The sequence below is a fragment of the Meriones unguiculatus genome, chromosome 1 (assembly GCF_030254825.1).
Source record: "Meriones unguiculatus strain TT.TT164.6M chromosome 1, Bangor_MerUng_6.1, whole genome shotgun sequence".
NCBI lineage: Eukaryota > Metazoa > Chordata > Mammalia > Rodentia > Muridae > Meriones > Meriones unguiculatus.
In genome coordinates, this window is record NC_083349.1 from 148748152 (window position 1) to 148772910 (window position 24759).

At 45.5% G+C, this 24759-nt stretch overlaps 1 protein-coding gene and 1 pseudogene across 1 annotated transcript; one reads left to right on the forward strand and one right to left on the reverse strand.

Moving 5' to 3' along the window:
• Positions 1–5650: 5650 nt before the first annotated feature.
• On the reverse strand, positions 5651–7462 carry LOC110553755 (interferon-inducible double-stranded RNA-dependent protein kinase activator A-like; annotated as a pseudogene).
• A 1078-nt stretch (positions 7463–8540) lies between these two features.
• On the forward strand, positions 8541–16675 carry Mmp7 (matrix metallopeptidase 7). The gene is made up of 6 exons (XM_021645872.2): positions 8541–8725; positions 11781–12007; positions 12092–12240; positions 12703–12831; positions 14263–14424; positions 16419–16675. Exons 1-6 carry the CDS (start codon positions 8609–8611, stop codon positions 16436–16438), a joined length of 804 nt encoding a protein of 267 aa, XP_021501547.2. The 5' UTR covers positions 8541–8608; the 3' UTR covers positions 16439–16675.
• Positions 16676–24759: the final 8084 nt, after the last annotated feature.

The window sequence follows — 24759 nt, forward strand, 5'->3', positions numbered from 1 at the left end:
TGCTAAACTGTGCCTACCTCTCTCTGTCTCCCTGTGTGTGTGTGTGTGTGTGTGTGTGTGTGTGTGTGTGTGTGTGTGTGTCCCTCTCTCTTTTTCTTTTTCAGTTTTTTGAGAATAGGGTTTCTCTGTTCCAGTAGCCGTGGCTGTCCTGGCACTCACTCTGTGAACAGGCTGGCCTCCAACTCAGAGATCTGACTGCCTCTACCTCCCAAGCGCTGGGTATGAAAGGCGTGCCCCCTGCCTCCCTTCTCCCCACCCCCTGCTGCTGCCACCACCTAGCTACCTGCTTTTCTTTCATTTCCTTTTCTTTTCTGTTTTTGTTTTTGTTTTTGTTTTTGTTTTTGTTTTTTTTCTGGTGGTGGTGGAGGGTTCAAGACAGGGTTTCTCTCTGTAGCTCCGGCTGGAATTTAAGGCTGTACACAAACAGAAACAGGGAGATCCAAACAAACAAGGCAAAAGACAAATTTAATTATTGAAAGATTTATTTAGAATCAAACATTTCTTATGAATTTGCAAATTGTTTTATGGGTCTACGGCCCATACTCCACTACTCATTATCCTCCAAGAAAATCCACGGGGCTACTTCACGTGGAGGAGGCCGGACATAACAAGTTGTGCCCAGCTTCAGGGTTTGGTGGAACAAGGACAGACATTCCCCGTTCTTTCTGGAGAATAACCTGTAAAACCTGAACTGATATGGCAAATGGTGAGACCCACTTAAAAGTTTCTCTGCTCCCCCACCCTGGGGGGTGGGGGGAGATGTACTTGACTATAATGGTCTAAATTCTTGACAAGTTAGGATGGGGTGGGCAAGGAGAAGTAGGATGGTTAGCAGCCTTGTCTTACCTTCTTGCCTTCTTCCTCTGACAGTGGAGAAAGCGAGGGGTCTGAGCTGGGGCTATGGTTATGCAAACCATCCTTTCCCTCAGCTTCCTCTCGCTTCCTTTTTCTGTTCCTTTCTCCTCCAGTTCCCATTCTGAGGATGTATCAGCCTCCAGACAGTGGCCACACAGAGAGGAAGGTGGATGGAGCAGCTCACGCCTCTTCTGTAACGAGCTTCTCTACCTCTCTGTCCAGCTCCTCTCTCCGCTCTCCCAGACACAGTGGAAGGGCCAATGACCCGGAGGAATCCTCCTGTCTTTCTGCCCTCTGTCTCAAGCCTTCTCCTGATGTGGAACATTTCTAAGCACTTAGAGTGTGGCTTGTGTCGCTTGTCCTAACATCCGGCTTGCTCGGGTTCAGCCTTTGTTCTTGTTTTCCTCTGCCTGTTCTGTTGTCCATACCACCCACCCAGAGAGCTTTCTGATGAAGACTGTGCTCTCCTTGTTTACAGAGGGGATAGACAAAGAAACTCCTTTGCTAACTTATCACAACTCGCACTGGAATGTTTAAAGCAGTTACTTCCTGATGTCTCAGAGAACATTTTCATTAACAATTTCAATAAAAATCATTGGGACACAGTCATTTCAACTTTTTCTTTTTCCTCTATATTTGTCGTATTTTTATGCTAGGTTCAAAAGCTATGAAAGAAACAGAAAATTACAACACATAACTCCCAGAACAAGGGAGAGGGCTCAGCACTTCAGAGCACTGTCTATTCTTCAAGAAAAGACCTGGGTTCTATTCCTAGCACCCGCATGGTGATTCATGACTACCTATAACTCCAATCCTAAGATACCCATGCCCTCTCTTCTGGCCTCCAGGACGCTGCACACATGTGGTACACAGATATGTATACAGGCAACACACACACACATACACACACACACACACACACACATACACACACACACACACACACACACATACACACACACACACATACACACACACACACACACACACACATACACACACACACACACACACACATACACACACACACATACACACACACACACACACACACACACACACACACACAGCTCCCAGAATAATAATAGCAACAACAAGATACTGGCTAGCACTCACCGGCCTCTTACTAGGTTCCCAGAACAATGGTGAATCTTTTATAAACTAGTCTTTTCATTAGCCCTAAGGAAAAAAAAAAAAAAAAAGAACTATCCTCATTTTTCAGATAAGGAATCAACATTTCAGAGAGGTTAAATGTTGTGTCACTATGAAACAGAAAGAAAGTGAACATCTCCCTTTTGACAAAGCAGAAACTCACACAAGACCAAAGAAAACCCAACAGACAAAGAGAGACTGCTGCTGAGAATTCGGTAAAGCGCTTGCTACACAAGCTTGACGATGTAAGTTTAGATGCTCATAGCTGTGTGAACAGACAGGCACACACTTGTGCACCCATTCTGGGAGGCAGATCCTTGGAGCTCACTGCCCAGCAAGCCTAGCCAGTCTGTGAATTCCAGGTTTGGCGAGAGACTCTAAGAAAAAAATCAAGGTAGAAAGGAATTGAGGCAGACACTCAACGTTGACCTCTGCCCTCCAAGAGTACATGCATTCACACGCACACACATGAAAACATGTACCACACACACAAAGAAAGGGGAATAAAACATCAAACACAGAGCATATAGGGTCAATGATGCAAATATAAACATCTAACATCATAAAATTCGCCATAGAAAATGGAGAATAAATTGCCATGACCCTGAATATAATAGTTGGTCCTTAGACCTGACAGTGAAAGCATGAACAACCAAAGAAAAATAAATTAAAAGGCCATCATCAAAATTAGAAACTATTATACATCAGAGGCCATTTTGGGAGATGTAAAAGAGCAGCCTACAGAATGGAAGATTTACATATCTTATAAAGATTTACCTAGTTCCAAGGGACCAAACACCCTCTTCTGGCCTCTGCAGGCACTGCATACACATACACTGCAGACAGACAGAAAGACAGACAGACAGACTGCATACACTGTAGGCTCACACTCAGGCACACATATGAATGGAAAATAAAAAATAAAATTTTTAAAGCATAATATCTACAACATGTAAGGAAGTCTAGACATTAACAATTCAGCAACAAAAAGACAAACAGCCCAGTGAAACCCAAGAGCCAAAGACTTGAATAACAGACATTCCTCAAAGACGTATAGTCAGCAAGCATTTAACAGCTGCTTGCCAGTTCTCGTAAGTCACTGAGAAACGACAAATAAAACCACAGGGAAGTGCTCTACAAGTGACTCTAAGAAAGGGCTTTTATTCATAAGCACAGTAACATTAAAAAAAAAACAGAAAATAATAAATATTGAGGGGGATTTAGAGAAATCAAGATCCTGGTACAAATGTAAAATGCCAGGAGCAGGTGGGAGAGATGGCTCAGCAGTGAAGAGCTCATACTGCTCTTGCAGAGAACCCAGGTAGAGTTCCCAGCACTCATCAGGCAGCTCACAGCCACCTGAAACTCCAGCTCCAAGAGATCCAGCATCCTCTGCTGGACTGCAGGTGCCTTCACTCACATGCACACAGACACAGGCATGCGCATGTCCACATGATTAAAAATGAAATCTTTCTGAAAAAGAATGTAAGATGGTGACTCTTTGAAATATGAGTTTGGTGGTTCCTCAGGGAGACAAAAAAAATGAATATAAACTTACCGTAAGACCCAGCAAATCTACTCTTGGTTACGCACACAAAATAATTGGAACCAGAATTCAAAAAATGTTTCATGACAATGATCCATGCACGAGCTACCCAAAACTGTCTGTTTGGGAATGAATGGATAAACAAAATTTGTTATGTCCAAATGCCACAACACTATTTATCTGTTTTAAAGAGAGTGGAGATCCGATACAGGCTTTCACACGAGTAAATATTGAAAATACTAGAGGAGGAAAGAAACCGGATACACCAAAGGGTACTTACCGTAAAATGGCTATATTTAGGTGAAGTTTCTGGGATGGTCAATGTCATAGAGACAGAAAGAAAAGGTATTACTGAGAGAATGAGGAAGAGAGAAAATAGATTTGAAATGATAAAAAGTTCTGGAAATGAACACCTTACCAGTCGGGCAGCATGGTAACATGTTGGTGTCATTGAATTGGACATTTAGAAATGGTAAAAAATGAGGCTGCTGAGATGCTCAGTAGGTGCTGCCAAGCCTGACCACCTGAGTTCATTCTCTAGGGCCTACGTGGTGGAGCCAACTTCTATATAAATAAATAGTGTAATCGAAAGGTTAAAATGGAGCTAGAGAGACTGTTCAGTGGTTAAGATCGCCGCTGCCCTTGCAGTGGATCGAGGTTCAGTTCCCAGCACCCACACAGCGGCTCACAACCATCCCTAACTCCAGTTCCAGGAGATCCAGCCTCCACGGGCTCCAGGCTCACACACAGTGCTCAGATATACATGCAAGCAAGTCACTCATACACATAAAATAAAAATAAATCTTTAAAAATCTTGAAGGTTAAAATGACAAATTTTCCTCTTGTCTATTTTACTCCCACACACTCACACACATGCACACACATGCACACACATGCACACACAAACACACAAATCTGGTTTTCCTCCGTTAACGGTGAGTCGCTCACAGCCTATGTCTGTACACTCTGTCACTCTCATGTCTTCCAGACGTGATTTCCCAGCTGATCTCTCAAACTTAACATCCAATATTGATACCAATGGCACACACCCAACCAACTCCGTCCTTCCCTGGTAATAGCTACCCCTGTCCCTTCTTCTATGGGCCTTATCCCAACATTAGGCACCATCTCCTCTGATTCTTTCTTTTCCTGTCCTGCAACTGGCTAGTTCCCAAGTTTTTGTTCTGTTTTCTTTGCTCTAGAGCCTGGTTTATTTACTTATTCTCTCTCTCTTTTTCAACAACACCTCTTTATTCCATGGTTTGAAACTCAGAGACCAACCATGTTCCCTGAAATTTAGCAATGGCATTCAATACAAGTCTCAAAACTGTAGTTCTAGTGGGTTTCATTAGAATTCACTTCATAAAGCCTTCATTTAAAAAAAAAAAGTTTCAAGCACCAGTAAGGCAGTAGCTAGCAATGGCTTTATTTCTTCATTGTCAGGGTCAGACATGCAGGTCCTTCTTCCTGTGGGCCTGATCCCGTAAAGTGGGTGCTGCAGTCGGCCTTGCAGTACAAAGTTTATGAATAGAATTGACCGACACAACGTGGAAGCCATTAAGAAGAGCTTAATAACAACTGCCCGGAGGCAATCACAGCTGGAGAACTGACAGAATGTGAGCAGGTTTGGAAAGGCGCTCACTGCAGCAAATGTTTACTCGGGAAGAGGTGAGGGGGAAATTCTTTTTTTTAATTTTATTTATTTATTTATTTATTTATTATAACTTATTCACTTTGTAGCCCGGCTATAGCCCCTCCCTCAACTCCTCCCATTCCCACCCTCCCTCCCTCTTCCTCCCTATACCCCTTCTCTGGTCCACTGAACGGAGGAGCCCTCCTCCTCTACTGTCTGACCCCATCTTATCAATTCTCATCAGGACCGCGAGAGGCGAGCTTCTTACGAGCTGCACAGAATCCCTAAGCTGCTCCAAGCCCATTTCCCTTCTGGTGTTATCTTTAAATACTGAAGAGCACTGCAGGCAGTGACACTCTGATTTCAAGAGGTGCCTGGGCCGGGGCACACGGTGATAGTTGGGTGGACAGTTCTGTGAGGCACTGACAGTGCCTTTGGCCCTCAGCTCTTCTGCATCCAGTGCCTTACATTAAACCTTGCTCCGTGGCAATCTCCCTACCCAGCTGGGTGTAATCTGTGTTTGGAAGACTGAGGAGGCATCTTTTCAGTAAGTTGAACTCTTTAGCAGGAGAATTCCTCAAGGAATGACAAGTAAAACCTAAGGAACGCCTCCACAACATTCATTAGAGAAATGTGGTTCTCTGGAGAAATAACACTAAATTTGGCAAGAAATTTCTCAGCAGCATCTTTCTTGGCTTGTTTGTTTTGTTTTGTTTTGCTTTAAATCACCATTTCCAGTTTCCATACATGAGTCTAGCCTGCAAACTTGTTTTTCTCTCTCTCTGAGTAGGTCCTTCTTCCTGGGAAAGGGTATATTCAGGAAGTAGCCAGCCACAAGGAATAGCCAATTGAACCTGGAATGAACCAATTGAATTAAGTTATTTCTTTGGCAGTTTGGACGGATCAGGCAGTGAGGGGTCAGGAACTGCAAAGCAGATACTTCCACCGGATTTCAAATGTTTGCGGCAGCCTTTGCAGCCGGCTTCTACATACACCTTCGCCTGTGCAAGTTATGTAGCCAACGGCGACTCTGAAAGAAGGCATATCTATTTGCATATTGGATCCTTCACATTCGTAAAACAACTGTTCTTGGTCTTCATGCGACGTTTGTGCAATATCTGAATCAGTGTTTCCCAGGCTTAGCCGTTACCTTCCTCCCCACACTGAAGGTCCTGCTGCCCTCGTGCTCCAGCAGCAGGGCCTCAGCGTGATGCCTGCCGGGTGTGGGACATGGTCAGAAGGACACCTGGGCAGGGCAAGGAGAGCATTGCTGAGCAGGGTCCTCACTCTCAGCTCACCTTGCACGGGCCTGCTCTGGCGCTCAGATGGCTGCCTGTCTCCCTCAGGCCAAGAGACAGGCAGGGCGAGAGCTAAATCCTGGTTTCTTGGCAGTCCTAGGATGGCCATCTGTCAGTCTCCTCCCTCTCTCCCCCTAGCTACCGTCGTAACCTCTGCTTGTCCCTCTCTAATGGCCCTGAACAGAAAGTCATCTTTCCTGCCACAAGCACTAGTGTTTTTCTCACCATTCAAACCTAGTCACGATACGTTTTGTGGTTCAGAAGGATGAAGCCCAAACTCCCTGCCCCCAGCGCTGCCTGCCTGTGAATTTATTCCAGCTTTCTAGCCCTGCTGCAAACATGCTGCCTGTACTTTCTTCCTTCCCACCAGGCTCTTCTCTCCCCATCCACAGCTTGCGTTCGGGCTCGCTCTCGGTACTGTACACTCTAAAGTTTTAGACAGGCGTGTGATGGCATGTTTTCATCAGTGCAACGCCGGAGTATTTACTGCTCTTAAAAGCCTCTCTGCTCAACACTGCACCTCGTCGGCACCCTTTCCTCTCCCTGTCCCTGTGACTGCTGATCTGCCTGTGCCTCCTCAGACTGACTGGCATGTAGTCAGCACCGTGGCCTTCCTTACTGGTTTCATTCACTTAGCAGCACTCATTTAAGGCTCTCCCGTGTCTTTTCATCAATTGGTAGCCCTCTTTATTTTCAGCGCTAGATAGTTTTCCTTTGTGTGGGCCACCACACCCTACGCAGCCATTCCTCCGCTGAAAGACCTCCTGTTCTCAGACTTTGAACAGCGTGACCACCCTTGCAGGTTTTATACGGGCATCCATTTTCATCTCTTCTGCAGCTAGGAAAGAGTTCACTTGCTGGATCATATGCTAAGAGAGGTTTCATTTTAGATGCCAAACTGTACTCCAGAGTGGCTGTAACCTTTGTGCTCCCAACACATCTTGCCTTAGTGTGGCCTGTGTTCTGGATTTGATTCATTTTAACGGGCTTGTAATTTTAATTCACATTTCCCTGGCAACTACAACGGGAAACATCTTTTTATGTTTATTTAGCATCTTGTGTCCTTTTGGTGAATTATCTGTTTGAGTCCTTGCTGCATTTTTTTTAACCAAATTACTTGTGTTCTTGATCTTATACTTTGGGAGTTCTTTGTATAACTTAGATAATAGTCCTTCATTGTGTGTGTGTGTGTGTGTGTGTGTGTGTGTGTGTTTTGCAACATTTTCTCCCAGTCTATGGCTTGTCTTATTGTCTGAGATAGAAGATGTAAGATTTTACTCCAAAATAATGATCAGTGAACATCTCATAACATCATGGCTCCCTAATGCAGAATACATCTCTAAATTTACTGTGCAGACATAAGTTCTACATGGCTCTCCCTGAAGAGAGGTGCTTAATGGTGGAGGTGCTTAACTGAAGAAAATTAGGAGCAGCATCAGCCAGGAAGAAAAGGAACCACGGAACCACCCGACTGTGAGACTGAGATAAGATGCTGAGAGAGGAAAGGCTACAGGTTAGGTGGCCACAGAGGCAGAACACACACCCGCAAGGCCTGTCTTCCTCCTTTACAGAGAGTCGTGGAAGGCCAGCAAATCTCCTGTTCCTCCTCCTTTCTTTCTCACTTTAAACACTGCCTCCCTATGGAGCCACTATGTGGCCACAAACTTGGGGTCTTCCTGCCTCTGCAGCCTGAGAATTCTGGGTTCCAGGCACATGTCATCACCCTTGGCATTGGCAATGCTGCCACTCTTGTTCAGTGATGTTTTTTGTAATTTATGCACTGTTCCACATATTATAAAACTTCAGAAAAAAGAAGTCCTTTAAGATACAGAATACAACGATTGGTCCAAAATGTTGGATCAATCTACTTGAGAGAGTAGTAATTTGACTCCAACAAATAAAATGAGTTTTTCTGTGGATTCAGCATGCAGGGGTCTAAAAGATAAATATGTTCCTCCCACCAATATAAGGACACAATACTTCCTCATTGTTGCTAAGTTCTCAAAAAGAAAGAAAGCATACAAATGAGTCACTTATTCCAGCATTCAGGGCTGAGAAGCCGTATAAATTTCTCCAGCCCCCGTCAGGAAACATCAAAGCAGCTCTGAGAACAATCACCTTTTGATGGCAGCTATGAAGCTCGCCCTCCTCTGCACTGTGTGTCTGCTGCCCGGCCACCTGGCCCTGCCACTGTCCAGGGAGGCTGGAGACGCGAGCGTGCGGCAGTGGGAACAGGCTCAGGTACAAGGCTCTCTCGCTTGGGGTTCTTTGGCCTCACCACCTGAAATCCACGTGTGTTTTTGAACGATTTGTCCTTCAGTGTTGGTGCGGCAGTAAATATTGTTGGGTGTGACATTCCTGGTTAGAAAGGCAGTGTGTGCTTTCTGAGAGTAGCGATCCAAGCTGGCCTCCAGGGCCTTCCTGAGCTCTGAGCGCCAGCTGCCAGCTCCTTTCCCTGCTGACTACTAGGTGGGCTTGCGAATGTCATCGCATTTCTGACTTTTTCAATTCAGAAACTGAAGAAGCATGATAATGGTGTCACCAGGTGGGGCTGTCATGAGACAATACAGCACTTGAAATCCCATCCATGCTCAGGAAATGCAAGTGTTATTAGTATTTACTGCAACTTAAGATTATTTCTGTGAACTGCAGTTCTCCTGCACTGTACCTCTAAGGATGAGGTCTCTCTGAAGAGACCTGACTAGCATGTCATTTGATCAGTAGCACTGTGCTGAGAATTCAAAGGCACCTTGATTCACCTTCTTTCTACCAACAGAGAAAGGAAGCAGGATAAGCTTTTCTAGCTCAGAAATCATGTTTCTTTTAATATATTGTTGAATAAGTACAATAATTAATAAATATAAAATGTCATTTGGTAAAACTGGATAATGACTGACTTTAAGCTTTAAAAGACTTTTTTAAAAGACCCAATTGATAGACTAGGTTCAACCACATGAAATGACCAATGTTTAACTTGTTTTTACCTTACCAAGTAGCATTTTTAAGAGTTTTTAATCCAGTTTTCTCTAGGATGCTCTCAAAAGGGTTTTTAGGCCCTTTGCATAAACACAGATGGCCTAGTAGAAGGAAGGTCATTATGTGTTTGAGCCCAGCCCGAGCTACACAGTGAGTTCTAGGCTAGCCTATGCTACAGAGCAGGATTCTATCTCAAATCCAAAACAGGAATAGAAAAAGAATGCAAACTTGTTTTCCAGAGAGTGTCTTGTGGGAGTCCACAACTTCAAAAGGGATACAATGTTTGTTACTTGTGTTTAAAGAAAGAATTCATTCATGATCATTATGAGTAAATAATAAGAATTTGTTGTAGTGAATGAAACACCGTAACAGGTAGGAAGGCATGTTGTTTGTCAATTTACTTTGTAAAATGCATTGTCACGGGAGGTTTTCAGACAGCTATCTACTGCCAGGCACTCTAATACTGTCAGCAGACTGCTGGGCAGATGGTAAGCCATTCAACCATCCTCCCACTGCGCACTTCCTGAGCCTGAACATGTCCTAAGGAAGCTTCTTTGGAAGTGGATCACAGGCTCCTGGGACCATCTCTGCCGGCTGCTTCACCCCTCGAAGCCACGTGTCTCCATATAAAACGGAGGCGTCAGTTCCATCCCTGCTTCTCAGGCTGGTTATGGTTTTAATTGAAATAAATGTGGAGTAAATGTGTGCCTGCCTCTAGGAAGAGTCTTTAGTGCCTTTGTGAATCACCACCACATTTTCTCACCTCTTCATACTCTGACTGAAGAGCTCCCTCCCCACTCCCAGATGCCAGGAGACTTTCAGACATCCTCTTATGCTAGGGAAGATCTGGGGGCTCTGTTTCCTTCTGCAGCCTCCTGGGTGGGTTGTGCTAACAGCAGGAAAGGGGAATGGAGGCTGCAGACAAGGGAATTCCAGACCAGGTCTGCCACTAATTCAAGTGTGAACATGGACGAGATATTTGGGTGCTATTAGCTGTGGTTTCTTCCTGAACGATTAATTCAGACTAATTAAACCAACAACCACCTGATCTCTCCCCTACTGAAATGGTAACAGCCAGATGACAGCAGCTCTTGCATGGCCAGTGGACCTCAGATTGCCCCACAGGGCCTGTGACGCCCAAGGTTCTCACTGTGTACTCAACTGCTCTCTCCCTTCTTCCCCTCCCCCTCCCTTTACCCTTCTTTCTTCCCCTTCCCCTCCCCCTCCCCCTATCCCTACCTTTCCTTCTTTCCCTCTTCTTAACCCTCTATCCTCCTCCTCCTCTCCCTACCCCTTCTTCTCTCTCCCTCTCCCTCTCTCTTTCCCTCTCTCTCTCTCTGTCCATCCCCCTTCTCCTCTCCTTCCCCCTCTTTCTTCCTTTCTCCATCTCTCCCTCTCCTTCCTCTCTCCCTCTCTCTCTTTCTTTCCCTTTCCCACTCTCACTCCCTCTCCCTCTATCTCTTTCCCTCTCTTTCTCTCTCTCCCTCTCTCTTTCCCTCTCTCTGTGTGTGCATGTCTGTATATGTATATCTGCTATGTGTATGTATATGTATGTGGTTTTTCTGTGTATGTCTCTGTGTGTATACATGTCTGTGCATATGTGTGTATGTATGTTTATATATATTTGTGTGTATGTGTGAGTGCATGTCAGTGTGTGTATGTGTGCATTTGTGTATATGTGTATGTATGTGTGAGTATATGCATGTATGTGTATGAATGAATGTGAGCATGCTTGTGTTTATGTGTGTAAGTTTGTGTACTGTTGTATGCAAGAGTGCATGTGTGTATGTGTGTGTGTGTACGCCAGAGGTTGGTACTGTTGATACTGGCAGTCTTTAGTGACCCTACAGTCTCTTCTCCCTGGCACTAGAATTATAGAAGTACCAGGTTGTGGGGTTTTTTGTTTTGTTTTGGTTTGTTTTGTTTTTCACATGGCTTCTGGGAATCAAACTCAGATCCTCAAGTTTTTGAAGTGAGCTCTTCTCTAACTGAGCCATGTTTCTCCCGTCCTTAGTGTGGTCACTGAAGACATACTGATACTTTCTACTACTCTAAAAATAAAATCAAGCTTTAGACAGTGGGTGGTGTGTCTGTCCTCAAAATGACAGTGGTGCTAAGGTGTTCTTCTCATCTATGCAACAGCAGGCCAGTGCTTCCTTGTCGATCTTCCATTTCCCTCACCAAGAAAGATTTCCTTTACTCCATAACTATGTAACAATTCTATTCAGATCACTGTTCAACTCCACAACAGCAGCATGTATAAGAGGTGCAGATTTTTAAATAAAAGACCATGAAAGATTCTTTACTCTCTCTCTACCAGAATTATCTCAGGAAGTTTTACCTTCACGACTCTAAAACAAAGGACGCCAACAGTCTGGTGCTCAAAATGAAGGAAATGCAGAAGTTCTTTGGCCTGCCCATGACTGGAAAGCTATCCCCCCGCATCATGGAAATAATGCAGAAACCCAGATGTGGAGTGCCAGATGTTGCAAAATTCTCATTAATACCAGACAGTCCGAAATGGCAGTCCAGAATTGTCACCTACAGGTGAGGTCCACTTTGGCTCATTCTGCTGGGGGCAGCAAAACCCTTTCCCTGGGAGCTCAACCCCGTCTTCTTGTCTGCCGTCAGAATCATATCCTACACTTCAGACTTACCACGGCCTGTGGTGGATCAAATTGTTGCAAAAGCTCTCGGAATGTGGAGCAAGCATATCCCACTGAACTTCAGGAGGGTTAAGTGGGGAACTGCGGACATCATGATTGGCTTCGAAAGGGGAGGTAAGGATGGCTCCTGAGTGCTAATCCTGTATGCCATTTGACCTGCTTGCTATTACTATTAGCGTTCTCCTTTCAGGATTTAAACCTTTTTTCATGAACACCAGAGATGGCTTTTATTGATGAAGATATGTCTAACACATGAGAGGTCTTGGTTTCAATTCTCAGTATCACACACAAACGCGCGCACATGCACATGTCTTCACACACTGTTGTAAGATCCTGAATCCAGTGAGCTTTCCACATACGATGGTCACCAGGGATGAGCAGTGGATCTAATGATAGGCAAGTGCCTGGACCAGATCTACAGCCCCCTCATCCCTGTGTGAGACTGCCTATTGCTACCAAGATGGTCAGCTTCCTGGACGGGCTTTTCTCTCCAACCTTCATGAGCATATAATCTGGAGAGAGGAGATAACCAGGGAAAACTGAGACTCTAACAGAAATCACAGTGTTGTTTTGCAGATCATGGAGACAACTTCCCATTTGATGGGCCAGGAAACACTCTAGGCCATGCCTTCGCACCTGGACCAGGCCTCGGAGGAGATGCTCACTTTGACAAGGATGAATACTGGACTGATGGTGATGACACAGGTACAGTATCCTATGTCTCTCCTGCTACACATCTTTTCAGGAGCCCCGGACTTACGCCAACTTTAATTTGAGCATCACTTTAATTATAACAGAGACAGCTTAAGGGTCAAGTAATGAAGTATATGCTTTAAATGTTTTGTCTCAATGCCTCGTGTTTTTAATTTGTGTGTATGTGGTATATACATAGAGACTCGTGTGGTAGGAGAAAACTGACTCTCACAGGTTGTCCTCTGACCTCCATACTTGTGTGGCTGCACAAGCACGCACACATACACAAAACAAATAAATAAGATAACATAATAAAAGAAATGAACCATAAGTTCATCTTGGGGACCTGAACTGGTCGCAAGGCTAAAGGGTAAACTGAGTACAGTCAAAGCAGTTAGCTGGGCCTTCACAGCCCAAAGCTAACAAAAGATGGAAGGTTAAACTCATGATAGCAAGGCAGTTAGCGATCTCAGAATCTGGGACCACAATGAGCAGCTTCTAACTGACTACAAAATTAAAACCAACAGTAATAACGTGCGGCGAATTCATTATTTCTTCCTCGGTAGCCCAAGGAGATGGGCACAGTTCTCACACCCAAAGCTCCCAAAAATACACTTGTCAGAATTTCTCCACAGAAGCTTCAGCATTCAGCACAACAGATGTGAGGTGACCTGATCACTTTCCAGCAGCCCCAGCTTGCCCTCCAGCAAAGCATATTATTCTGTTCCTGGATCCTGCTTTCCTTGAAAAACTACCATAGGCTTTCTCCTGTTCTCCTTTTGGTTCCTTCTCTGGAAGGCAGGTTCGGGTGTGTGTTCTTAACCTTAGGTCACTTCACTAAAGGACCAAGGTTCTTACTAGTGTTCTGATTTGAATGTGAAATGTCCCTGTGAAGTCCTGTGTTTAAATACTTGATCCCCAGTTGGTAGAACTGTTTAGGAAGGTTATAGAACCTTTACAAGTGGCATCTTGCTGGGGGAAGCATGTCACTGAGGGCAGGCTTTGATGGCTTATAGCACCCTACCTCATGCTTGTTATCTCTCTCTCTTTCTCTTTCTCTTTCTCTCTCTCTCTCTCTTTCTCTCTCTCTCTCTCTCTCTCTCTCTCTCTCTCTCTCTCTCTCTCTCTGTGTTAATTCTGATCTAAAGATTTCTTTTCCTGATACCTGCTGCTGCCATGACTTCTCTGACACTATGGATTCCATCTTTCTAGCAACAGAAAACAAAAAGCAAACTTTTTCTTTCCTAAGTTACTTTGGACCTCGTGTTGTATCACAGCACAGGAGAGTCGGGAAGGCATTCCAGGCTTAGCCCGCCTACCTTGCTTTTGAAGTAACGAGGAAGAAGGAAGGCTGGGTTTGGCTGTCCTTCATCATGGTGTGCTAGATCGCAGGCGTTGATGTAGTTATTTTAATGTTTACTGCGTACACTTCCCTGGCTGTAGGAATCAACTTTCTCTTTGCTGCCACCCACGAATTTGGCCACTCTCTGGGTCTGGGGCACTCTTCCGTTGCCGGTGCTGTGATGTACCCTACTTATAAAAGCGGCAATTCAGAAGACTTCAGACTTGCAGAGGACGACATTGAAGGCATTCAGAAGTTATATGGTAATAATTATGGCTTTCAAGGAGAGAATGTCATGCTTGAAGGGGAGATGTCAGAAAATAGGGACCTGCATGGAGAACCACAGCGGGACTGAAATCTGAAACCTGTGCGGTAGGCCAGCAGAGTGCGTGAGGCCTTGAGTTTATTCCTCAACACTTCAGACAAATACAGATAGAGACGTTCTGAGGCGAAGAGACAGCCTCGCACTCCTGAAGAGGTTGTTTTACACTACGCAATATGAAGAGATATTCATTTTCTTTATAATTGATTTTTATACATTTGTGTGAGTGTGTGTGTGTGAGAGAGACATAGAGAGAGAGAGAGAGCTCACAAAATGCTACACATATGTAGAGGCCAGAGAACAATTTGAAAGAGCCAATTTTCTGCTACATGGGTGCCAGGGTCATCAGACTAGGCACCAGAGCTGTCACATCAGCTGACAGTTCATACTTGAAGCTTCAGAAGTCCACTATGAGATGGAAATGTCAGTATCCTTCCTTGCTTATCTAAGATGCATTAAGAGAGTCCCCATCCCAGACATTATCCATAGCTGCGCACTGCCACGGAGCTGCCCTCGATGGTCAAAAGTGGCCCAGCTTCCTTGTTTTTACAAACATGTAGGGAAGTGGTTCCCCAATGGCTATGAGAGTAAACACTGCCCATGAAACCGTTCGACATGGTAGGTCACGGTCTCTCCTTTGTTCTGATCAAATTCCAAAATTAGTTGTTTCGAAAAGCAAACATCAGTCAGCATTTGCTTGATGGATCTCATTAGAAATAGTATTTGTACTTGCCGCTGGCGATGTGGCCCTACCAGGCCACAGAGGAACAGGGTCCAGGCAGTTCTCATGAGACTTGATAAACTAGGGGTAGATGGCAGAGGAGGAGAACTCTCCATTTCAATGGACTAGGGGAAGGGGAGGGGGGAAGAGAGAGGGAGGGTGGGGCTGGGAGAAGTTGAGGGATATATAATGAATAAACTGCAAAAACAAAATAATAATAATAATTTAAATTTAAAAAAAGAAATAGTATTTGTAAAACAGATGAAAAGGCATGATAAACACTGATGTCCCTGGATAAATATGAGAAAAGGAAGGTTCAAGGAGAAGTGACTTGGCAGAGGTCTGTGGCTTTCAGGTCACTGATTTCAGGTACTGGCCTGTGGTTCCACATCACCACCTTCTTAAAGCGACACAGACAAAAGAACCCAGCGTTACACACTCATTCAATTTGTCTGAAAACCTACTTCACACATAAGTAAAGAATGAGAAGCTGGGCGTGGAGGCGCATGCCTTTAATCCCAGCGCCCAGGGAGGCAGAGGTAGGCAAACCTCTGTTGAGTTTGAGGGCAGCCTGGTCTACAGAGTGATTCAGACAGTGGGGACTACAGAAAGAAAACTTGTCTTGAAAAACCAAAACAACAACAACAAAAGATATAAGAGTCTTTGAATGATCAAAAGAGAAACCTGTGCTCAGGGGAAAGCATTTCTACAGGAAAAGAAATGGATGCAAGCAGCTGTCGAACCTAGAATTCCCTGTGAATCAGCATTCCCACAATGTGTTCCTGGAACAGTTTGCAAAGGAGGCTGCTATTAACATAGCATAATATTACTAGTGCTGCTTACTACACTTTAGGTGCATATGATACTAAAGACTGCTGGACACATAGTCAGGCAATTTTTTTCCTAAATTATAATAGTTTTTGAGGCAAGTTCCGTCTACGTAGTTCTTGCTGTCCTGAACTTTCATGTAGGCCAGGCTGGCCTTAAATGTGCAGTGATCTCCTTGCCTCTGCTTTCCTGTCGCTGGAGTTAGAAGTGTGTGCCCCCATACACCACATCTGCTAATTCAAACAGTTTTGGGGGTTAGTGTTTTGTTTTGTTTTGTTTGATGCTGGGAATTGAACCTGGAACATTGTCTGTGTTTGCATAGGTGTAGAATATTTCCTCTGTGATTTTGTGGCACATCTTGATGCTCTTATTTTCTTCCTTCACAGGAAAGAGGTCTACGTTTTAGAAGATGTAGACACTCTTCTAAAGATGTAAGAAACGATCTGCCATTCATTGGGTTTTCTACTGCATCCCCCAATCAGAACGAGCCCTTCCTGAACTGCATGCAGCACCTGCCCTATTCTTGCTTGCGCTGTGGGTGGGTTTATATATTCCTCCGAGGGTCACCTTCACAGGGTGGTTCTGACTAGTCTCAGGTAACATGAAGTTGACAGGCATCAATAAATGTTATGTGTGTAAAGAAGCCCATATTATTCCATGGTGAAAACACTCATTCTTGAGAAAACTTTTCAGTGGCAAAGGGAGATGTGCATCACAAGGAATCAAAGACCAGGAAACTAATGTAGATACTATCTGAGGTTCCTCAGCGACATCTTTATGAAATGGAGCGGGTGGGCGTGCTGCCTCCTTCTTAGTCACTGGTGTGGCCCCAAGTTGTGGCCACTTCCTTATCTCTTGGGCCCAAGCCCACTCTGAATCTGCTGGGAACCCAAGTTCTTCCCACAGAATGCCCTGAGGATTACAGCTTCATGGTTAATGCCAGCTCTAATTCCTGCCCCATATCTCTCTTGACATGGCTACATGCTGGAAGGGACAGCCCTAGGCACTGGGGACTCCTAGCCAAGACTTGTTGGTGATAAGGTTATACCAGGAAGCTCTATGAGGTTTGACTACCAAGGATTCCAGAAACACCATGGGACTTTGCCAAAGTCAGCTTGCTCTGTGACTTTTGGACACCGTAAAATGTGATAGTGTCTCTCCAATAAATTCCCTTTTGGCTACTCGAGGACTAAAAAACAGGATTTTCCTTATAAAAGAAAAAGCTGCATGTTAGAAAGGGTTCTCTGGAGCAACAGAATCAGTTAAGGCTGGGTAGTTGAACAGTGCCCCTCTGCACAGTTGGCAGCCTCTGATGGCAGGTGCCTCCTCTGTCCCAGTCCAAGACTTGGTAGAATCCTGGGGTCACTGGTCTGTAGTTTAAGTTGGAAGGGCAAAAAAAATTGGAGTGTGCTGTCAGCCAAAGGATGGCAGGATGGACACGCTCACTCGGGAAGAGGCTGTGGAGGTGGTCGGCACAGACAGCTGTTCCCTGGGAACTCGTGGTGTCTTGGAAGATGCCGCCACTTTGAGAGTGGGTCTTTCCCACTTAGTCAAACCTCTCTAGACAGCCTCACAGATAGGCCCAGGGGTGTATCTCCTTGGTGACCCTCGGTGGTCCCCTCAGGTTTGTCACTGTGGTCTTTATCTCCCCGTCAGCTTTATGTACCATTCTCATCCTTCAAACCCAGAAAAACAAGGCCTGGAAAAACATAGCAAGGAGCAGAGAGGTGACTGCAGTGACTCACTGTGAGTGCGCTGCTTTCCCTGTACCCAGGGTGGAGCTAACCAGGCTGCCTCTGGGGCTGTTATTAACACATAAGTAACGTAGCTAACAGAAAGAATACAATGACACCGTAACTTCTGTTTGGCTACTGCTCTACCCTCTCAGGAAGTCCTGGAATTCCCCAACTCCTCTCTGCACTTTGGACGACCGCTTTTTGTTTTGTTTTCCTTGGGGGACAAGGTCTTGCTATGTATTCCAGACTGACCTCAGACTCATTAAGTAGCCCATGCCGGCCTCACACTCATAATCCTCCTGCCTCCGTGCTGAACTCTCAGGTTTACACTTTAGGCAAGCCTGTTACCGTTGAGCTACGTCCCCAATGCCTGTCCTCTGTTACACTTCCCTCGTTTTATAAGGTAGAACTTACAAACCTTCCCCTTCCAAAATGGAATGACCTCTTAACCATGAAGTATGGTCCGGCGGGGATGAGAACACGTCACCAAGCCTTTCAGCCTAAGTTTGGTCCCTAAGGAGAAGGAGAAAACTGACTGGAAGCTGTCCTCTGACCGCCACAGGCACACCGGGGCACACGTGCACTCGTGCACACGCATAGAAAACGCAATACAAAATTTGGAGAGATTTTAGGGGAAACACTTTAGAAAAGAAGGGGAGAGAGTGAGCAGAGACAGTCCTGGGAATCCAACTCAGACCATCAGCCTTGGTGGCCAGCAACTTTACCCCTGCCTCAGCTCACTAGCCCTGCCCCCAAGATCCCTTGCGTCTCTGATTCTATCTTAGCGCCCACGTTAGAAGACCGGAGCTGACACCAGCAGCATCCAGTTTTCTATTATTGTCTAAAAATGACCCAAGATGCTGAGACTTAGGCGCTCAGGCCAGGCTCCTGGGTGGTCCTGCCGTTCAGTGAGGTAGACAGTTTGGTTGGAAAGATTTCCGAGCCTCACTCATGTGTATGCTATGCCAGGACAGAGACTGCAAAGCGGGGCTCAGCTGGGTCTGTCAGCCCAACCACGGTGCCTACATGTGGCATATCTGGCATGCAGGCATGCAGGTGTGTGTGTGTGTGTGTGTGTGTGTGTGTGTGTGTGTGTGTGTGGTGTGAATGTTTGCCCTGCATGTGCATATATGCACTATGTGTGTCTGGTATCAATGGAAGCAGAGGGCATCAGAGCGCATGGAACTGGGGTTAGAGATGGTTGTGAGCCAGCATGTGAGTGCTGGAAATCAAACCTAGGTTCTCTGCAAGAGCTACTGGTGCTCTAACCACTGAACCATCTCTCTAGTTAGTAGCATGCAGGGCATAATTTGAATTTCTCTTTGGATGTGTCTTTCCCTTTATATAACACTACTCCTGCCATTCTCTAATTGGTAAAAGAAACAACAAATGCATCCATAAAGAAAAAAAAAAAAGAGTTGATCATGTCAGATGCTAGATTGATGAAAAAGTCCAACCAGTGACTGACCCAGCCTGAGACTCACCCCATGGGAGCCAGCCAACCCCTGACATGAATAACGACACTCTACTATTCTTGAAAACAGGTGCCTAGCATAGCTGCCCTCTGGGAGGCTACACCCAGAAGTTGACGGAAACAGATGCAGACACCCACAGTCAAACATTGAGTGACACGAAGGGAGCCTTGTGAAAGAGTAGGGGGAAGGATAGAAGGACCCAGAAGGGACAGGAGCTCCGCAAGAAGACCAACAGAGCCAACTAACCAGGGCCCGGGGTGGGGGGTTGCTATGGAAACTGAAGCACCAACTAGGGACCATGCATGGACTGGACCTAGGCTCCCTACACAGATGTAGCCAATAGGCAGCTCTGTCCTCGTATGGGTTTCCTAGTAAGGGGAACGGGGGCTGGCTCTGGTATGGAGTTTCCCCTGGTGGGGCTACCTTCCTAGGCCACAGGGGAAGAGGATGATACAACTTGATATGCTCTACTCCTTAGAGAAGGGGATGGGGGAGAGGGGAAACAGGGATGTAGAGTGGGACCAGAAGGAGCGACAAGAAGGGGCTACGATCGGGACGGAAAATGAATAAATAAAAATTAAAATAAAAAAATAAGAGTCGATCGACACTTTCAGAACCAAGAAATTCACAGCGATGTTCTAAACGGCCACACGGGGTCACCCTTCCACCTATGAAAACACCTGCCATTTAAACCAGGGGGCACTTAACTGGTTCTAACCAAAAGCATGTTGGCTACCACAGACGTGCTGGGGAGATGCCACCCGGAGTATTCTAGTTTGTGCCCTCTTTTGTCACCGTAGTCCAGCTGTCGATGACAGACAAGGACAGGGACTTGGTGCTGGTGGGTCCCTAGACTGCAGCCCTTATGAAGGGAGATAAAGCAGTTTTGTGGTTGCCACAATTTTTTTTTTTTTTTCTGCGAAAGCAGAAGGCTGGCATGATAATACATGGCCTCTCGTCACAGATTCGCTGATTACTCAGAGCCTGTGAAACAGCCACTCTTCCGTTTTCCAGCGAGCACAAGGAGGAAGAATTTCAGCGGCCTGACCTCCGTCTATGGGTCAGCTGCTGCCTTCTGAAACCCTAATTGATGAGGAAGAGACTTGGAGTTATGGGCTGGTGTTGTGTAGTATTCTCCCAGGCAAACTGCCACCATCGTCAGGAGTGCAGGTGGGCCTCTTCTAAAACGACCGTCCCAGCTGGGTTAACTGTTGACAGGTCCCTTACAGAAGGTGGGGATGAAAGGGGTCAGGGACCCTCAGCTGAGTAGGCAGCCCCCTCCCAACCGGTTGTGTGCAATTCCGCTGTGATTGCCCATGGACTTAGCAGGCAGCTGTAGTGTAGAGGAAAGGCAGGCTAGGAGAGGGGGCTCCCTCTGCATGCGAGGTAATCATCCATGCTAGATGTACACCTTCTCCACCAGAACTGCTCCTCAACCACGCGAGATCCTGCCTGCGCCCCGTCTCATTGCTCCATAAGGTTCCCCAGAGTGAACTGAGGTGGAATCACACCTGTTTGTTGGTCCTCGGGAGAGGTAGACAGCATTTGCTAAAAAGGATTTTAGTGACAGCTGGGAATGTAGCTTGATGGTAACGTATTTGTCTATCGTATGAGGCCATGGGTTTGATTCCCAGTACAAAAAAAGGGAGGGGGCTGGTGGTGGTAATTAAGGCTAGCAGGTGTTAAAGGAACAGCGTGGCGAGTAAGTGTGGCTTGGTAAGCTACCATACTCAAGTCTCGGAGGTCGATTCTCCCACACAGAATGATGGTCTTGTCTGTCTGTCTGTCTGAGACAGGGTCTCACCTGCAGCCTTGGAGGCCACGGAACTGACTCTGTACCTAAGGTTGGCCTCAGACTCACAGAGATCTGCCTGGCTCTGCCTTCCAGGTGTCGGGATTAAAGACATGAACCAGCACACCTGGTTTACAATAGTCTTAAAATCTGTGTCGTCCTTTGCAGAGTCATCTTCACAAGAATGTCAGTTTAGACTTGGTGACGAGGGAAGATTCGCCATCCCAGGCATTGATAGTGGGGAGAGCCGTGTGTGTGTGTGTGTGTGTGTGTGTGTGTGTGTGTGTGTGTGATGTATTGAAGCAATGTCTTCTGTAGTCCAGGCTGGCCTCATCGTGAATCAAGGACCTTGAATTGCTTCCTCCCACCGCCAGGGTGGCGTTGTCACCAGCACTCCCCGGAGATGGAGCCCAGGTTCCATACAGATAAACCTTCCTCCAGCAGAGCTACACCCAATTCTCTCAGTTCCATTTCTTGATTGTGAGACACCATAACAGATCCTAACCTAATGAACAAGTGAAATTTCTTAGAAAATGTACCAGAGAATTCACGGACTCAGAGAGAAGGCCGGGAAAGCAGGCTAGAATATGAACCAACATGAAGGCGACCTGACAACAGAAGCGCAGATAGGCTGGCTGCCGAGAGCCCACTTGGGACCCTGTGCGGGCAACACTGCCCTACAGGAAAGTCTTGCAGACTGTTCCTATATCCCCCCTACTAGATCCAGGGCCCTGCAAAAGAGAATTGTATGCCTGGGTTAAGATCGCTAGGAACAGGGAGCTGTCTCCATGTGTGAAATGCACGTGCCTTGTAAGAAAGACAACGGTGAGCGCCAGCCCCAGGATCCACATAAGAAGCCAGAAGTTGGGGTGCATGTCTGTAAACCCAGGCCTTTTATGGCAAGCCATGAGGGGTAGACAGGAATGTTAGTCAGGTATGGAAGGGCAGCCTCTGACTTCCACATGCGCATGCCCACACTCACACATATGGAATACACACAGTATCATAGACACACAAAGTAAACAATCTTTTAAAAGAGGTCACATCTGTCTCCCACTTATCCTCTGGAGACAGTTGAGAGTACCATAGCATTAAACCTTAACATTGACCTAAACATACCATGGTTATGCACACACGCGCACACACACACACACACGAGAGAGAGAGAGAGAGAGGAGGCTTACATACATCATTCAAAATAAATAATCTTTTTTAAAAGAACAGTAATTCTTAAAGTAGAAATGATTGTAACAAGACGCTGTAATAAAACTACAACAAAGTGAAAGCATGATGAGCAGATTTTGTCCCTTATCTTCTCTTCAGGAGTCAGGAGCATCTGGGCCCTCTCCCACATCCGCAGAGGGAGGCAGGGCAGGGCCTCCTGCCAAGACTCCCTGGATGTAAGAACTGTCCAGACCTTCCCAGTTCTGCAGTTAGAACTGCATTTGGAGGGAGGCCCAGAGAGATGGCCCACCAGGAAAGCTCTCACCACCACACCGGACAACCTGAGCTCCAGCCCTGGAACTGACATGGTTTCGAAGGAGAAAACCAACTCCTGAAAGCTGTCCTCCTGCCTCTGTGCATGTGCCGTGATGTGTGCCACACGCAAACACATAGTGTGCAGTAGATGATAGATTAAGGGAAAACAGTCATTGCTCTTGACCTTTCTGTATTCATTTGTGTGAGTGTCTGTTAATGTATATGTATCTTACGTGTGCCACATGTGTGCAGGTGCCGTGGAGGCCAGGAAGGACATCAAGCCCCACTGGAGCTGGAGTCACAAGTGGTTGCGAGACACGGAATATCTGGGAACAGAATGAGCAATGCTTCCTTGATGAGGGAGGTGATATCTATTGTTATCTATCAGCTTTCTCTCTGTGCCCTTCGGCGGATTTCAGAGTTCTGCGATGGTCTCAGGAGTCTGTGTGTCGCCTCCTCACCATCTTACAGCCCTAGGTGGCCTCGTTCCCTCAGCTTCTTGATGTATTATTATTATTATTATTATTACTCCTATTGAGGAATGCTACTGATGGTCATAAAGAGAACAAAATGATAATAATACTTGCAAATGACCCTTCCCGGCTCATTCCTCATTCTCCTTCTGCTATGTTACATTGAACTAAGCCTTTAATATGATATAGAATCCCATGATAGTAAATATTGTTCATAATATTAAAGCAAATCAATGATGTTCAAGTTTTTCCATGAAAAACAAATGTTTTTGTTTTGTTGTTTTTGTTTGTCTGTTTGTTCTTTTAGTTTTTTTGTTTTCAGACAGGGTTTCCCTATGTAGCCTTGGCTGTCCTGGCCTCACTTTGTAGACCAGGCTGGCCTCGACTCACAGAGATCTGCCTGCCTCTGTGTCTCTGAGTGCTGGGATTACAGGCGCACACTGCTGTGCCTGGTTGACAGATATTTTTCTAACCGCATCAAAGATGTTCTTCTCTAGGATGAAATGTGGCTCAATGAATGCTTACTAACTCAGCCAAGGCCATGGATTCATCTTCACAAATACAGTTGTATATGGTTCCAGTGTGGCCAGTGGGGCACAACCAGCTGGGGGTTGGGGATAGGTGAATGCTTTTTCATATTCTAATTTTTCACTAATGGAAATGTGAAAAATAAATAGATATAGCACTTCATTACATTTTCTTCTTTCATTTCTTTAAGAAACATTAGGACGTGTCCAAAGTAGGATTATCCCCTGGCATTCTAAAGAGTTAACTGTAATTGGTCATGACCTATTACATTCTCTGAGTCCTTCCATATCCCACTCTTTGCTCTTAAAGCTAATGCATAGTAGGATTCTTGCATCTACTCTCACAACTGAGCCTACTCTGAAATGAGCTTTTACTATACTTTCTCCTACCAAGGTTTGGTGAGGGTTATGTTGACATCATAAAAGGAAACCAGCTGCCTAGCTTATCTCTTTTCAAGAGAGGAAATAACAAAACTGAGACTTCAATCAGCAAAATAGGGAAACTTTAAATATAAATGCTTATCAAAATTATAATCGTTTCCTTAAAAAGTTAATAGAGATACGGGATTGGGGTGCAACTCAATGGCAGAACACCTGCTAAGCAAAAACATCACCCACCCCAGGTTCAACCCCCAGCACGGAAGAACAAAATAAACCAGGGATGCATCACTTCAACTAGAAATAACTAACCCATAGTACTAATACATGAATAAATGAAAGTCTTAATTGAAATTTAAAGTGTATTAAAATTAGAAAAGTAATGGGTTGTACATGTAGCAGAATCCACAACTATTAGCAGTAGCCCCTTCATAACTTTTAACCTACTTTTTTACTTTTTTTTAATTGTCGGGGAGGAGTACAGGTACATGCAGGCCACCGCATGTACGAGTGTGCTGGCCACCAAGCACTGTGACTCACCGAGTTGCCTCTTCGTTCCTAATGTCTGGAAGGCTGTTGAACAGTAAGTTCTGCACCTTGGTGAACCTGTACAGCTGACATGAGCTTACTGTCATGTGTTAGGGGTGTTGCCGTGGTAAAGTTCTTGGTTCTTCTGAGCTTCAGGATCCCCAGGAACAGAATAGAGATCTTATCATTTACTTCTGTGACTAGTAACAGATGAAATGTAACAAACTTAAGTTCTGCTAAAGATGAGTCCTGACAACCAGCCTCAGCAAGCCGCAAAGACCTTGGCATCCAGTTTCAACCCTGATGGAACCATAAAACCATCATAACTGGAGGCAAGAA

What these genes read in the sequence shown, in the direction of transcription:
- Mmp7 (XM_021645872.2), top strand. Translation starts at nt 8,609, where the DNA reads ATGGCAGCTATGAAGCTCGCCCTCCTCTGCACTGTGTGTCTGCTGCCC. An exon ending in GGCAGTGGGAACAGGCTCAG is followed by an intron (nt 8,726 to 11,780) that starts GTACAAGGCTCT and finishes TCTCTCTACCAG; the next exon opens with AATTATCTCAGGAAGTTTTA. An exon ending in AGGCATTCAGAAGTTATATG is followed by an intron (nt 14,425 to 16,418) that starts GTAATAATTATG and finishes CTTCCTTCACAG; the next exon opens with GAAAGAGGTCTACGTTTTAG.